General features: G+C 42.3%; 1 protein-coding gene across 2 annotated transcripts; it reads right to left on the bottom strand.

Moving 5' to 3' along the window:
* Window positions 1-458: 458 nt before the first annotated feature.
* egln2 (egl-9 family hypoxia-inducible factor 2) lies at window positions 459-14068 on the bottom strand. 2 transcript variants are annotated; one of them, XM_042218069.1, is made up of 6 exons: window positions 13779-14068; window positions 11614-13081; window positions 3624-3743; window positions 3252-3388; window positions 2359-2426; window positions 459-2243 (listed from the first exon to the last, which is right to left on the bottom strand). In XM_042218069.1, the coding sequence occupies exons 2-6, from the start codon at window positions 12841-12843 to the stop codon at window positions 2191-2193; spliced, it is 1608 nt and encodes a 535-aa protein (XP_042074003.1). In that variant the 5' UTR covers window positions 12844-13081; window positions 13779-14068; the 3' UTR covers window positions 459-2190. The 2 variants fall into 2 exon arrangements, with proteins under 2 accessions (XP_042074003.1, XP_005915842.1); XM_005915780.3 differs by having other exon boundaries at window positions 13775-14067.
* Window positions 14069-14953: the final 885 nt, after the last annotated feature.

Genomic DNA, 14953 nt, shown 5'->3' with positions numbered 1-14953 from the left:
TAATTTTGCTTCAGAAGGTTTTAAAAACAAACAAACAAAAAAACTCTAGCTAAAGACACTTTGGGTAATCATATCTCTGGCCTTGTACCATTTAAGCATCCGTTTAGCCGTTTTTCTTCTATTTAAGGTTCTTTTAGTGTCAGGCACTTTGTAAAAGACGCTTTATAATAAACTTTAATTAGAGACGCTTGTTGGATCAGGCGTACCCTTAACAACTTGCCTATGAACATTTAAATCTGCAACACTGAGCCTGCTAGTTAGGATTTTCTATTATGAATCCTGATGCTCTCTGTGTAAAGACAGATACTCACTTTGGTGAACTGGCCTTGGAACATTGTGTGCAACATTGAAAAAAGAGCTTGACCTTTTATTTTAATATAAGCACACATTTATACGATATTTGGAGATCAAGTCACTTGTTATAGTCACAATGCTTTACAAAGTTCACATGAGATTACTGCATTGGAAAACATGTTTATTTAAAAATGTACTGGATGCTCTCTCATCTAAGATGAAGAGAAAGCAAGTTAAACTACAATTCAGGTTAGAATTTTTTTTCTCCCCTGCCCAGTAGATCAATTACAATTTTCGTGTACAAAACAGAAACATTTTAATTAAATACTTTCTTTTTTTTTAAAAAGACAGCTTCCATTCTTTCTCATTGTTTTAGTTTCTATTGCATTTGAATGAATCATATTATACACAGCATAAAGTCATTAATCTACATTTGTAATCATGTTTTCCCCCTCTATCATTCACGCATGGCAATTTTAAACAATAAAGTGCTTTTTTTTTTTTTTTAATTAAAAAAAAAAAAAAACAACCTTCTCTTCAATCAATCTAAGATACACTGAGAGAATACCTGCAGCCCTCTTCAAGACACTGGAATCTGACGGACACGTGCACATTTACACACAAGTACTCAATCCCACACACGAGTAGGCAATATTTTCACCTGGCTGTTTGTTCATTAATACAGTGTATGTTTACTCTGTGCTTTGTATATGAAAAGGTCTCGAGCACACAGACTGACTGAGATTAATCGTTCTGTTAATTACTGCTAAGTTTAACTTAGTCATTGATTCTTTTTGCTATCCATCTTTTGTTTTTGTGTGCCTCTTTTTTTTTAAGGGGGTGGGTAGATTTGTTCAACAGCATCCACACTGACGGTAACTTGTTGTTTCCATTTTGTTAAGAACAGTTAAGAATCAAGCTGGATCTGCACACACACGCACACACACCACAGTCTGTTTCTTCAAACCCTGTATTGTCCACTGTCAGTGAACATCTTGCCTCTTGTCTCATATGTGAGCTGTGAATTTCAGTCATTTACAGAGGACTCTCCATCAAGTATGTAGAACAGCTTTACTTCTTGAAAATCTGTTACACACACACACTGTATCTACTAAAGATTTAAAAAGGAAAAAAAAAAAAAAAAAAGGTTCATGCTGGATTTGTGTTTTTACTGCACTAACATTTTGAGAGGCTGTTGCAAAAGAGCCCACACGTTATGAACCCTACATAGTGTGCTATACAGTGTCAAACTATGGCGTAGAGCTGTCCCCATGCAAGACTTAGTCCTTCAGCCAGGACCGAATGAGTGCCACCGCGCGGCTGTCCACTGCATCGTGGCTGACAGCCACTCTTTGCGTTGTCATGGCCCATTTCTTTTGTCTTGCCCACATCATGAGACAAGGGCACCGTCTTACAGTCGAGAGGGAGCAAAGAATCTCATGGCATTGATTTCTACTGTGCTTCCATTGATTTACCACTTTTGCTCTTTGTGTTTCGCTTGGGAAAAAAAATACACGAGAGCAGAGTAAAAACGTTGATATCTCAATACACCGCTGATAACTGAACAGGCAAAAACTGCAATAATGTTTTTCAGCTTGCTGTGTTCATAGGCGATTCAGTGAGAAGCTCGAGTAATTTTCCTCCTTCTTCTGCCACGACGTGCAAATATGACCTTTGCCATACAATCCTGCTCGCTGTGCTCTACGTTTCAGCAGTCCGGTCATAGGGCAGCAAAAATATTACATCACGGGCTGTGATGTGACTCTGTCAGCCGACACTTGAAGAGCTGCGGTGATGAATAGCTTAACGGCATCTCTCTTAATGATCACAATGTCCATTAACAGTTAAGGAAGGCACGTAATGCTCTGAGAGTGCTCTCCAGTCACTAGATGAGATTTATGTCCTGCTGTTTTGAGTGACAGGCACTTGAACACCTTTCTGTCCTGTTGCTATGGATGCAAGAACAGAAAAGGCATATTAATCGTCATGCAGCAACAAATTACACCAAATGAAACAAGAAGTAACGCTGCTCACAACCAAGAAGAGTAAAAACAGAAAACTCACCCAATCGGTATTTCTCTTTAGCCTCTGCTCTCTCTTTGGCATCAAAGTACCAGACTGTGATGGCATAGCTGCAAGAGACAAAAAGGCTGAAATAAGAATAAAAGCTCATCTTTTTATGGACAAAGAACTATGGCTCAAAAAGGGGGGAAAAAAAGAAGAAAAAGAGACATTGTCGGTGAATTTTATAAATTGATAAAGCAGGAACACAATGGTCGTAACAGTCACAATGTCACAAAAGAAACAAATAAAAACTAAAGTCGACCAGGCCGCAGACGTCACAGGCAGCATAGGGTTAATTCTTGCTGTTTCTCATCTCTCCTGTGGGGCTGTATTGTTTATTCCTGTCTCTCATGTCTTTGCCTTTCCAGCACGAGTCCTGCAATCGAACCTTCCTCCCCACTCCCTCCCACCAACCTCCTCAGGAAACACATATTTCCTGCCTCCGGCCCCACCTCGCCCCCCAGCAGTCAAGACGCAGAGGAGAGGAGATGGGAGAGTAAAAGGCTACGTGCCACGTGACCTTGTAAACATGCAAACGCTTACGTCGGTCTGTAAAGTGGGTCCGAATTATCTCGTGTGAGCATCAAGGAAACTTCAACCCATGTGAAACCCAGTTTTCTATACACACACGTAATCAACTGTAGATAGACACCGACAATGACCACGCTGAAGTAAAATGAGAACAGAGAGAGGGGAGCGAAGGGAAAATATAAATGTAATCTTTTTTTAACCTGCTGGAATAGTTTTGATAAAAACATATATTGGTTTCTGCACAAAAAGCCTAAACTGTATGTTAATTATGATGTACTTATAGAACTGAGCAACAGAAGACAGTTAGCTGCCAATAACCCATTGCATGATTTTACATGAATTAATGTGCACGTGTTACTAACCGAGTTGAGTAGGCTGGCCTAACTTCATGTGGGTTCCTGCGGTCAGACCAGAAGATGAGCAGCCGGTCGAAGAGAGGTTCAACTTTGGCTACCACATTTTTGCCTTCAGGATAGATCTGCAGCAACCCACCTTGTTTCTACAAACAAGACAAATGCATAACAGAAACAGAAATACTTATTTCCAAAGTACATAATGCGAATCCCTGAGGGTTTACCCGGGTTACCAAATACAAAATAATAATAATAATAATAATAATAATAATAATAATAATAATAATAATGCAATAACATTAGATGCACATATGAACTAATGATGATTAACTTGTTTTTCTCATTTCAACTGAGTGAAACAAATAGAGGAAAAAAATGTACCTTGGCATCCCAGTTCTTGTTAAGATAGTAGATACAGGTGATGCACCGTCCATCACCGTTAGGGTTGTCAATGTGGCGCACGTACCCTGCCCCGTTACCTGGGTAACAGGCAACCATGGCCTAAAAACAGAAGAAATGGGATCATTACTTATAACTTAATACACCATTATAACAAAAAACACAGAGTTAACTTTTGATTTTTATTCTTCAGCCATATTTGTGACGTAGAGGCAGGACTGTTTGAAAGGTCGGCCACTAGCAGAAGAAGATACGAGTGATGCAGTGCAGGAATGATGCAGCTACCCTCCTCCTCATCTCCTGCTCTAATCATCTCTCACATTTGGCTTTTCAAACCCTCTGCAGTAAACCACACCACCATATCTATCTATACACATATACACACACACACACACACACACACACACACACACGAGAACTATTTGAATATTTAATATTTTCCATAGTGTTATTAAGTGGGCAGCGCAGTAAAGCAAAGAAATATGTCAGAGTTCAGCAAAGAAACGATCTGCAAACAATGGTTTCACGCTGGTATTTCCCCTGCTTGACGTCTGAGAGTTGGAGGCTGTGAAGCAGGAGAGCACTGCTTTCTCTGGGGAGACAGAGGGAACTGAGACCTGCGTGAAAAGTCCTTCGTTCAATGCGCATTCCAGACGAGGGCCACTAAAGGGCCACGTGGCTGTAGGCTAAAAAATAGAGCTGTGCCAAAATATGATACATACAAGGCTGTGTGACATATTCTTCAGATTAACTGGGACATATTTGTGCTTCAGTAACTTTCCAAACTGTCTCCTCTGGCTTTAAGTCTCCTCAATATATGAAAAATCTATAGCTGATTCACTTACTCACTGACATCAGCTTTTGCTAGCGGAGATTGTGGCTGATGCATTTGGCAGCGTGTAAAGTAACGATTTCATTATTATCTCTCCAGGTTGACAACAGAAGAAGATACTGTCATTGTCTTGACTTATACTGTTCTGCATGGGAAGCAAAGCTTACAATACGAGTCAGCGCATCACTTCAGCTCAGCTGAGCAATACTATTATTCATTGCTAACAGCTTCTGCAATGCCGCAGTATCGATTTAACTCAGCTGATGCTATCGTTTAAGTTCTTGTACTACAGTGTGCAACTTGTACCCTTAGGAAATGAAAGCCTGCTCACATAGATTTCTAAGACAAACACACCTGCCCTAGTGTTGTTTGTGAAACTCAAAAGTGACTGTAACACTTTGTGGAGGAGAGCTTTGATGCATGCTTTCCTGCTCCTCTTGCTGGGCTTCATAGAAAAGTGAGCTTGATTGTGTGACTCTGCTTGGCAACAATTGTCTGCTCTCATTACTGACCAGTGCTCAGAGTTAGCGCTCATTAACCTCTAGACCTCTTCTTCTCGACTCAGACTGCCAAACGGTGTCCGTGTCAAAATGAGCAGACTAATTGTACAAAATGAAAAACGGATATTTGGGTGTGTTGCTTATGATCATCAGAACTGTCGCTTTACTTAGAATTTATTTCAACAAAGTCCCTACAATAATACAGAAAAAGCTCCCAACAATCAGATGACCCCTATGAGCAAGTACTCGATGACAGTGGGAAGAGAAAAAACAACAACAACAACAACAACAACAACAACAACAACAACACCCTTTTACAAATTTCCAGGAGAACCAGGTACTCTCTTGGGTTATTTTGACTTTAATGTCAAGATCACCAGGATTAGAACTCGTCTTGAGATTTCTATTAGATGTACCAATGGCACTGTTTTCAAAACCATACGTCGCCTTGTTCGTGAGTTATTGCATTCACAAGATATTTTTATTTTATTTTTTTAAGAAAACCTGACCTCTGACCTTGAGATTGAGATCAGTGAGATTCAAACCTGTCTGAGATTTTTAGTAGATAGACCTAAAGTATCTATTTGAAAATCTTAGGTGACTTCCTTTTTTAGTTATTGCATTTACAAGATTTTCAGAAAAATATGACCTCTGACTCTTTGGGGTTGAGGTCACTGATATTCAAACTTATCCATGACGTGCAGTAGACATACTTATGGCATCAGTTTAAGCTCCTATGACGCCTCTAATTCTGTGAATTCTATCGCAGTCATAAACTAAGTTGTCCAAGCCACCCATCCAGTGAAGTGACAATAGCCCGTCAGCCTTTTACGGCTGAGGAGTGTAAAAAAAAAAAAGTTTGCCTTATAATTGGTCATTTTCGGCTTTTTTTGAACAACTGATCGTTTGTTTTGATGTGCTAACCCTTAGGACCTCTACTTGTTGACTTGGCAACATCTTCATGCCAAACAGTGACAAGAAGAAGAATATACCAGACAGGAGTCTACTTTTAGCACCCTGCTGTCACTGTCAAGTTCACATATTACCTTCTGCTGCTGACCTTGTACCACAGTGATAACAGCTGATCGGTCTTGTGGGGGTACGTGCCCTTTTGTGCAGACAAGAAGCTGCTCTGTTGTGCAAAGGATAAATATGCACTCTGTCATTAAACAGACAGCAAACTGTATAAAGGTATACTTTGGTTTTGACTTAATTCAAAAAGGAAACTATTCAGGTTTAGAATACTTATGAGTATAATTTTTATAAGTAGTTTTATTTTAATGGCAGCTATCTTTGAAGCAGAGTGGATTCTGGTAGGCAGTTTGTGATCATCTGAATCGCAGCTATTGAGAACGGGAAAATGGCATACTAGACATTTTGATACTCAATGACAAATTTGATTTTTTTAACAATGAGTGTAAATATTTTGGGTGTGCATGTATTCGAGGAAGTATGGTTTCCCCCATAAATGCCCACAAACTGTCTTAACAGCTGTAATTAACCACAATTAACATGTGATATGCCGCATCAGGCACCTCAGGCCTAGCCCTGAAGCATAAACACATTAAACACACACTGATACACTGTGGCTATCAAAGCGTACACAAGAAGAGTATATAATTTAGAAGATGAGTTATTGTTTTATTTTATTTTATTTTTTTTACTTTAAAACCTACCTGAGGTGAAAAAAAAAAGTTTTCTAACACAACGATAGTATTCAAATAAGTTTCATATACATCCACATTGCATCAGTCTACACCTGTCAGTTGCATAGACACCCACAGACACACAATACTCGGTCAGCTAAACAGCACAAATTGATCCTATCTGTCATTTCTGGCCCTCCTCACCTCTTCATCTCTGCCCTCAGTAAGTTCAAGTCTAACTTGCACCAACCACATGCCTGCCCGGGACCAGCATTAATGCTCTAATGGCAGCTCTGGGTAGATACCCAGGTGACGGGCAGGCAGGCAGAACAAGCTGTTCTGGAGGAGAACAAAAATAAACTCCAATGCCACATGCATATTCAGATAAAGGGAATTATGGTGGAGGTGGGGGGTGGGGCTGGGTGAGGGGATGGCTGAACAAATACAGGCATTGCTGTTTGCCAAGGTGATCGAGTAAAAGAGAGGGAAGGCATTTTTATGCGTGTGACGCACAGCAGCGAAAATGTTGCAAGTTGACTGTGATGACTCCAAACGCTAAGGAGAATTTCAGAAACAAAAGGTTTTCAGTCTGGGTTTTGGTGGTAGTTAAGTTTCTATAAACATTTCAGGATTCGTTAACCTTCAAGTAAACTGTTTTAAAATCCTCTTTGAGTCATATTACTCATCTGCTGCAACAGATATAGACTGCACAGATCGGTTACTCCTTACGATTGCAAACATTACTATTTTAAAGTCCCCTGCGGATCCCACAAGCCTTGTGCATGTCTCCCAAACTCTATGCTATGAAAACATAAGAGAAGTGTGTTAGCAGGCCAAAAGAAGTCCTCAATCTCCACCACATTTTGCCGTGTGGCAGCCCTGAGCCCTTTCGGATGAATGGAAAACGTGAATCAAAGTCAACAAGTCCTTGATGGTGAATGTTTGGAGCTGCTCAAGGACTCTTCGGTAAAACAAATCTTTTTCAATTCCACAGTTGAGACCTGCTGAGTCACTAACTGTCAAGCAGCACAGTATTTTTGCTCCATTTTCAAAACTGATTACTCAGAAGCAGCCGGGAGAGCAGGAGATTTCATATAAGGCAGAAAAAGAGATTATTAATTTCTTCCAAATTGAGAATGAGATAAGAGCCCGGGTGAATAAAACGGAATAAGGCTGAACTGCTCTGCCACTCCCAGCTCATATCTCTGCCGTCCTTCCAGTTTGATGTCACGGCCCGCTGCTTAGCCAGATTCACATCTAGTTTGCTGCTCATATAAGCTGAAGGATGGTTTTAGAGTGTGTGAGAAGGGGTGTGACCTGGACTAGGTGAGTTCAAACAATAACTCTATAATTGTTCCCTAGCAGCATATCGTAACCAGCAATACTGTGATCCAAGTGAGTGTCACTCTCCCATTCAAGAATAGCCAATATCTGCTAACATGCCCAGGCTCTGGATTCACTGCAACTCTGTGAGTGTTTTGAAAGAGGCGGTAGACCCCTCTTTCCCTCGCCTAATTAAAAAACACAAAACAAATTTGTCATTAAGGTTACAAAATGTGAGCCTCTAAAGCTGAATCACATCAACACAGCACTATCGCATTTGGAGACATTGCCGCATGACAAGATATAAATGGTTAGAAACACAATCAAATTCAAATATAATAAACAGCCTCTAGTGTTAACAGTATATTACTGGGGGTTGTGTGAACATAACACAAAGGAAACCAAAAAAAAAATAAAATGGTGAGATCATAGGCTGTGCCCTTATGAGTCAGTCACACTATAGCCACAGTTGCACTCATTATGTATGAGTCAGCCCTGAATATTAGCCTAAGCAACACAGTCAAACGACTATTTCTGTAGGTGTTAGCATTTGCATGTACACGATACACTATTTCTTTCTTTTAAATCAAAAATTAGCAGCTCCACTTGCAGTGTCCACATATTATGCACCAAGCCTGGGTCCTTTGGAGTAGTGGACCTTGCATAACATCACATTAAGATGCATTCAAAATGATAGGCGAGCGTCCTTATAAACACCAACTTGTCATCAAAGGGAAACCAAATGTTAACTGTTAAAACTAAAATCTGGTTCTATTTACCATAGATTATCTGAAAGGAAATTAAATTGATTTAAAAACTGAAAATCCAACCATTCATCCATCCATGCTAGGAACTCAGTGACTAGCCTGCGTGTTAGTATATGACTTCTGGCTCCTGCCTGCACGGTGGCACTGCTGAGCTCTAGGAGGGGCATCTAAGGACACTTTACTGCAGAAGACAGACAGTCCTAATATGCCAAGCTTCTGCTGCATCGCCCTTTCTCGCTTACTCATCACTGTCTTCCCTTTACCCCCTGATCCACTGCACGTTCACATCTCCTCTAACCCATCCCTTATCTTTGAGACTTTCCCAGTATCACCTTGGGTCATGTAAACTACATTACCATTCCTTTTGTTAACACTATAATCCTTGCACTCCCCCCCTACGTTCTCACAGGCAGCGAAACCGGCCTTCTGCTGACTAACAGTAGACAGGCTTGGGGGAAAAAAGTGCTACTTACTGCTGGTGCGGCATTATTTTGGGCATTGCCAGGCCCTCTTTTTCCTCTCCTCATCTCTTTCATACACAATGCGCAGCTCTGCTCTGTATGGGCCTGTTACCAAGGTAACGGCAGGGAAATATTTTGCCCAAGTAGCAAATAAGGGGCTTGATAAAACGGGAAAGGAGAAAGGGAGTAAAGGACATGGGAAATGAAAATGTGGAGAAAAGGAAAAGACGAGAAGAAGAGCAGAACACCAAGAAGAAGGAAAAAATACAAGTGCACTCTGGACAATGAGACGAGAGGACGTACCCCACAGTACCCACACGGTGCCCCTTCCATGTATCTGTACTGCCTCTTTTCCTTTCCTTATCACTTCCTCTTTCTTTCATGCTCACTCCACAATAGCACCTATTGCAATGCTGTCTCTCGCACTAATCCACACAAACACCCCGTCAGGACATTTTGTACTATGCGGCACGGACCTTTTCCTTTTATTTTTATGCACCAAGAGCGCACAATGTGATTTTGGCCTGGGAACAACTGCCGTTTAGGTCTCGAACATTTTCACCAAGGGGTCACTCGGTTTGTTATCCCATCTAAGAGAGAATAGATGACCAAGTAGGTAAAAGTTAACACAATACATTGTGAAGGATGTATTATCCTTCACAATAAAACAGTGGGATCTAATAATCAACCAAGATGGACTCACTGTCCTCCTAATTTCATGGCACTGCAGAAACTGGAATCAGCACATTTTACATTTACAGCGTTAAAGTTCTGCGTTGAAGATTTGCATACTGTTTCCAGGGTTAAGTGTTTGCTCTTTTGTTGTTGTTGTTTTCAAGATCGAAGTAACACCTTCGATGCGTTATTGACTTCAAAGATAAATCCACTTCTGTCATGAAAGTAAGCAGCAGCTTAAAGTGTCAAAAGATAAAGAGTGTTTTCTAATGTGAGACAGGCTACACGGCAGAATGCCATTCAACAGCAATGCACAAGACTTTACTGTTACCGTTTTTGCACTCTGAAGTGCAGGGATGGGGGTAATTGTGGAAAACTGGGCATGTGTTACCCTTACACAGCTCTGCTCAGGCATTATGTTAAAGTGGCTTCACTTTACTGAAGCAGCGCTGTCGGCCCAAGTCTAAGGGAGCAAAGGCGGCTGCAGTGAGATAAGCACAACAGACCTCGTTTAAACACCGTCTCAAACTGACGTAAATGGTAAGACGTGCATTTAGGGCAGGGTGCTATGTGCAGTTGAGCAGAGTTAGCAAGGTTGTAGAGGAAGCACTATGGAAATAGAGGTGAAAAAAGAATATCCATCCATCCATGTTTTATTATGTCAAACAACAAAACAGTTGTTTGACATGGTTTCAAGCAACTTTTTACATCTGTGTGTTGTATTTTGCATAGACATAAAGATAAATGCTGGCGAATTTGCTACACCGCTGCAAAGATTTGTGTGGTTGCCAGCTTGCAGGCAACAGCTTTCCCATGCGGAGCACTAATGTGTCTATTTTTTCAGATCGGATCACATTTGGTCAACATCAAGAGCCATCCTGGACGTCTTTTCCACATAAAACAGGTTGCGCATTTCAACAGGAGTAAAAAAAAAACAAAAAAAACAAAGGGAAAAAAACCCCAGCCCAGACTGGCGTGTAAAACACAGACAGGGGGGAGAGCATACAGTGCCCCTAACAGATATACACAGAGATAAACACATGGAAAAAGACTAACAAAGTTCAATTCTTTTTTTTTTCTTTGCTCTTCTACAATGTTTTTCCAAACTATTGGGGAAGTATTTTGTAATTTTGGGGCTCATTCCTGAGGGCCGCACTCTGATAATTGTGCACTATGTCTGAAAAATATCAATGGAAAAACTGGGTCACGTAGTGATGCTAAAGTAAAATAAGGGGGGAAAAAAATATGCTGCTCACGTGGCATGAGATATAAGATAAGGAAAATGAAAACAAACACTCCTCTGCCATGCCAGTGCCATGTTTGTGTGGGTCACAGTGATGATAGAAAATTCTGGCAGAGATAAAGCGATGGCAGAGGAGATACAGCCCCGAGTTTGTTTTCTTCTTCTTTAGGGTGCCAGAGGTATGAAGGCAGGGACTAGGACGGGGAGATAAACTTCGGCAGGCCTAAACCTAGTGCGAGTAGGACTGCAGCCCCTCCCTCTCACATGTGCCACAAACACAGGGCTCATCTTGACATCCTATCAGCAGGAGCCCTGCGCACTCTCCCCATGTGGTGCGATGGTATGTGTTTGCCTACCCACATGTCGGCATTACAGAAGGTAAAGCAGGGCAGACAAGACAGCCTAGCACAACTTGAATGAGGTCAGACTGACGCTCTACTCTGGCATCCTTTATTGTCCTCAGTTTTCTCTGGCACGTTTCTTTTAAAACCTCTCACCCGCACCCCCCTCCCCCACTCCTCTCACCTTAGTGCGTCCGTTGATGACACAGTTCCCAAGCTGTCCATTGGCAGAGCTGTACATGACGGCCTCATCTATGTGAGCCATCAGCACTCCAATGTTCTCGCACCCGGGCTCTTTCCCCTCCACCCAGGCGATCTGGTCGCCCCTGATGTTAAGGGAGGGAATGTTCTTCTGGCTCACCAGCTGCCCACCGCGAAACTTCCCATTCTGATTTAGAGTCTCCACCTCTTCCAGGACTCTGTCGCCCAGCTGGGAGCCCAGGAAGTTGTCCTTTACACAAATCCCATAATACGTCATGCAAGGGACGATGTACTGCTTGGCTATGCGCTCTGCTGACCAGCCAGTCCCTGCAGGAAGTGGTGGGTTACGGGCAGCATGTACCCCGGGTGTAGCTGAAAGGCCTGAAGAAGCCACCTTACTGTGCCCACTGTGCTGATTATTATGAGGGGCAGCGTGGGTTAAGGAAGCCAACTGGTTGGAATGGGAACTGTTGCCACAGTTGACAGCAACTGAGAGAGGGGCGACTGCTCGAGCCACTCTGCTGGTTTCTGTGGATTTGATTGCAACGCCTCCCTCTACCAACCTTCTCCGCTTCCAGTCCGACTCCCCTGAAGCGAATACTGGGTCCATAGAACCTCCTGGTCCAGGTGACCCCACGCTCTGGCTGTTAACAGTCTCTGGCCCAATCTCCCGATTCTCCCCACATCTCTTTTTCTGCTGTTGTGCCTGTCTGGTTTTTAAGTCACCATTGAGTCTCCGCATTACTGACGGGTGCTTCTCATGAGCAGTCCAGTCCCCGTTCTCCATCAGGCAGGCTCTGCTGGTGAGGGGGTACCCGGGGCCCTCCGTTTGCCCCTCCACCCCCGTTACTTGGGCAGGGTAACCATTTGGCGTCTGAGCCAAAACGCCTGAGTGGTTGCCCTCTACAGTTGCAGAAGGCGACACCACCCCGCCGTTGTAGAGCGGCACGCCGGTTTTGCATTGCTTCGTTGGGGTGGTGATTCCCGGGGAGTCAGTCTGAGAGGCTAGATCCGCGAGCAACTCCTCCGCGGTTGGACTGCCGACCGGCGCCGCACATAAGCCATTAAGCCCCATGTCCGTCCGGTGCGTGTGGTGAATCTCTGTCGGTCCGCTGACAAACTGCCTGCTGTTCGCTCCTCTGTCCTGCTTGTGTGAAACTGCGACGGATCCGCGGGCTGGGTTTACAAGGTCCGTCTGTTCCAAACTCTCCATTTCATCTCGTCATCTGCTGGATGCGCACGTACTTCACGTCCTCGACTCATTTTCTAGCTGAGCCGCTGCTGCTCTCTCTGGGGGAGAAGATCCCTGGCGCAACCGATGGAAGTTTCATGACTAAGTCCTCCTCTGCTGCCTTTGATTCCTCCCATTTCTCCGGTTTAAATACTCTGAAGCAGCGTGTTTGTTTGTCTCCGTGTCTTATATATACATTCTGGGAGTGTGTTGGGCATTTCTGTGAAGAGCAAAACGATACACTTTAGACCTATTAATAGCACAGTGCAGACCACCTGTCACAGCGAGCTGAGGTAAATAATTCCTAATATTTATGTGGTGCAACAAACTCCTAGTTTGGGCTATATGCGGTATTTCTATAGGCCTACTCGTAGTATTTTTTAAGTGGGAGCAAGAAAACAGTGCAGCCTATACATTTATAAAAATACAATCCTAAGCATATGCTATCAGTGTAAAGAAAATGAAAAAATGTGCAGGCTAATATTTACTGCAGCTTTATACCCAGATTTTAGTCATTACAAAGAAGGAAGGTCAAAACAAGTCACTTTTACACACAGTTGGGCTATACCACCTTGACAATGGACACGAAAATAATAAAAATATAATATAGGATAAAATGAGCACTATAAAAGGAGCTTTCAATATAAGCTTCGACATCGTGAAGTGTATTAAATTTTGACGAAACCCCAATTAAATTATTTATATTTCGTCTTTGTCTGCCATTCATTACCAACTTAGCAGCACCACTGTTGTTAAGTGCCCCTTGAAAAAAAGAGTGAAAGACTAAACCGGTTTATTGAACGCCATTAAAAAAGAAAAACGTCCCACAGAGTATTAAATAAGTTAAATACGCAGGTTATGGGGTCTAAAAGCGTTGAAATTTCTCGCCGGGAAAGCACAATCCACTGCTTACCTACGGCAGCCTACAGCAATGCAAATCCTCGGCGAGCGTACGTGACAGGCTGAGAGTACGCATGTTATTTCCGGGATTGTCTAGCTCGTGCGTCCGTCCCATCCAATTTTCTTGTCGGTTATAAATAATATCCAGGTGGCGAGGGCAGCCAACGGCGGCCTGACACATTAAACCGGGCGGAGGGGCGAAAAGAGGAGCCCGGAGATCCGCCAGGCGCCCTCAAAACACCCAAAAAAAGCGCTCCCCGTTGTGTCGGTGAGCGCCCCCAGTTTGTGTCTGCCTCCCCCCACCCCTACTCTCTTTCGCCTCCTCCCACAGCTCTCTCTCTCTCTCTCTCTCTCTCTGTGTCTCGCTCCAACTGCCGTTTACATGCATGCAGGCCGGCCATGTGACTACTTGCTACTATAGCCGACCTACAGCAGCAATAACATAAACCGCCCGTGAGAGGAAAGAAAAATACTATAGAAAATAATGCGTTTATGTTATTCAAAGATTTTAATATTTATTTAAACAATACCAGAATGTAGAAAAGTTGACTCGAAAGTATAAAAACGTAGGATAAATATCAGACGTATTGTCTTTACACTGTACTGGTCGGGGGCAAATATTCACAAAATAACGCTGGAATATTTAATCTGCAAAACTGAATATCCGTCTATCAATACGTGATTTTTCTGGTTTATATAATTATTAAAATGATAACCTGCATGCGTTTGAAGCAGAAGAATTAAAATGCATGCAATTTGTAAATCAAGTGCTTAGATAGATACTATGCATATTACACAGATGCTGGCTTTATAGTTTTCTGCAAATGCCCACGTCTTATATACTGATATAAAACATCATAAAAACATCAATATAAGCTCAGCTGATGCCGCAGCAGCTCAGCATCTATAGAGCAGGGGTGTCAACACAAGGCCAAGGCCGGCACACATTTGAACCGAGTCCTCTGGACAGCTTTGGGAAAGTTTCAAAACTAATTCTACAGATAAAGACCTCCTCCGTGGCTATTTATAGTACACTAACACATTTAATAGTTAAACATTAATATAACATTTTATAATTATCATTATTGTTTTACAGTTGGTAACATAAATAAATGAATAAATAAATAAATAACAACTGGAAGTCTGGGCAATAACATAAATAACATTTATTTCTTACAATCTAAGCCCAGAT

The sequence above is a fragment of the Haplochromis burtoni genome, unplaced genomic scaffold, assembly GCF_018398535.1.
Source record: "Haplochromis burtoni strain Fernald_Lab_line unplaced genomic scaffold, NCSU_Asbu1 Contig_15, whole genome shotgun sequence".
Classification (NCBI taxonomy): domain Eukaryota; kingdom Metazoa; phylum Chordata; class Actinopteri; order Cichliformes; family Cichlidae; genus Haplochromis; species Haplochromis burtoni.
This window is presented reverse-complemented; position numbering and strand designations above follow the sequence as displayed.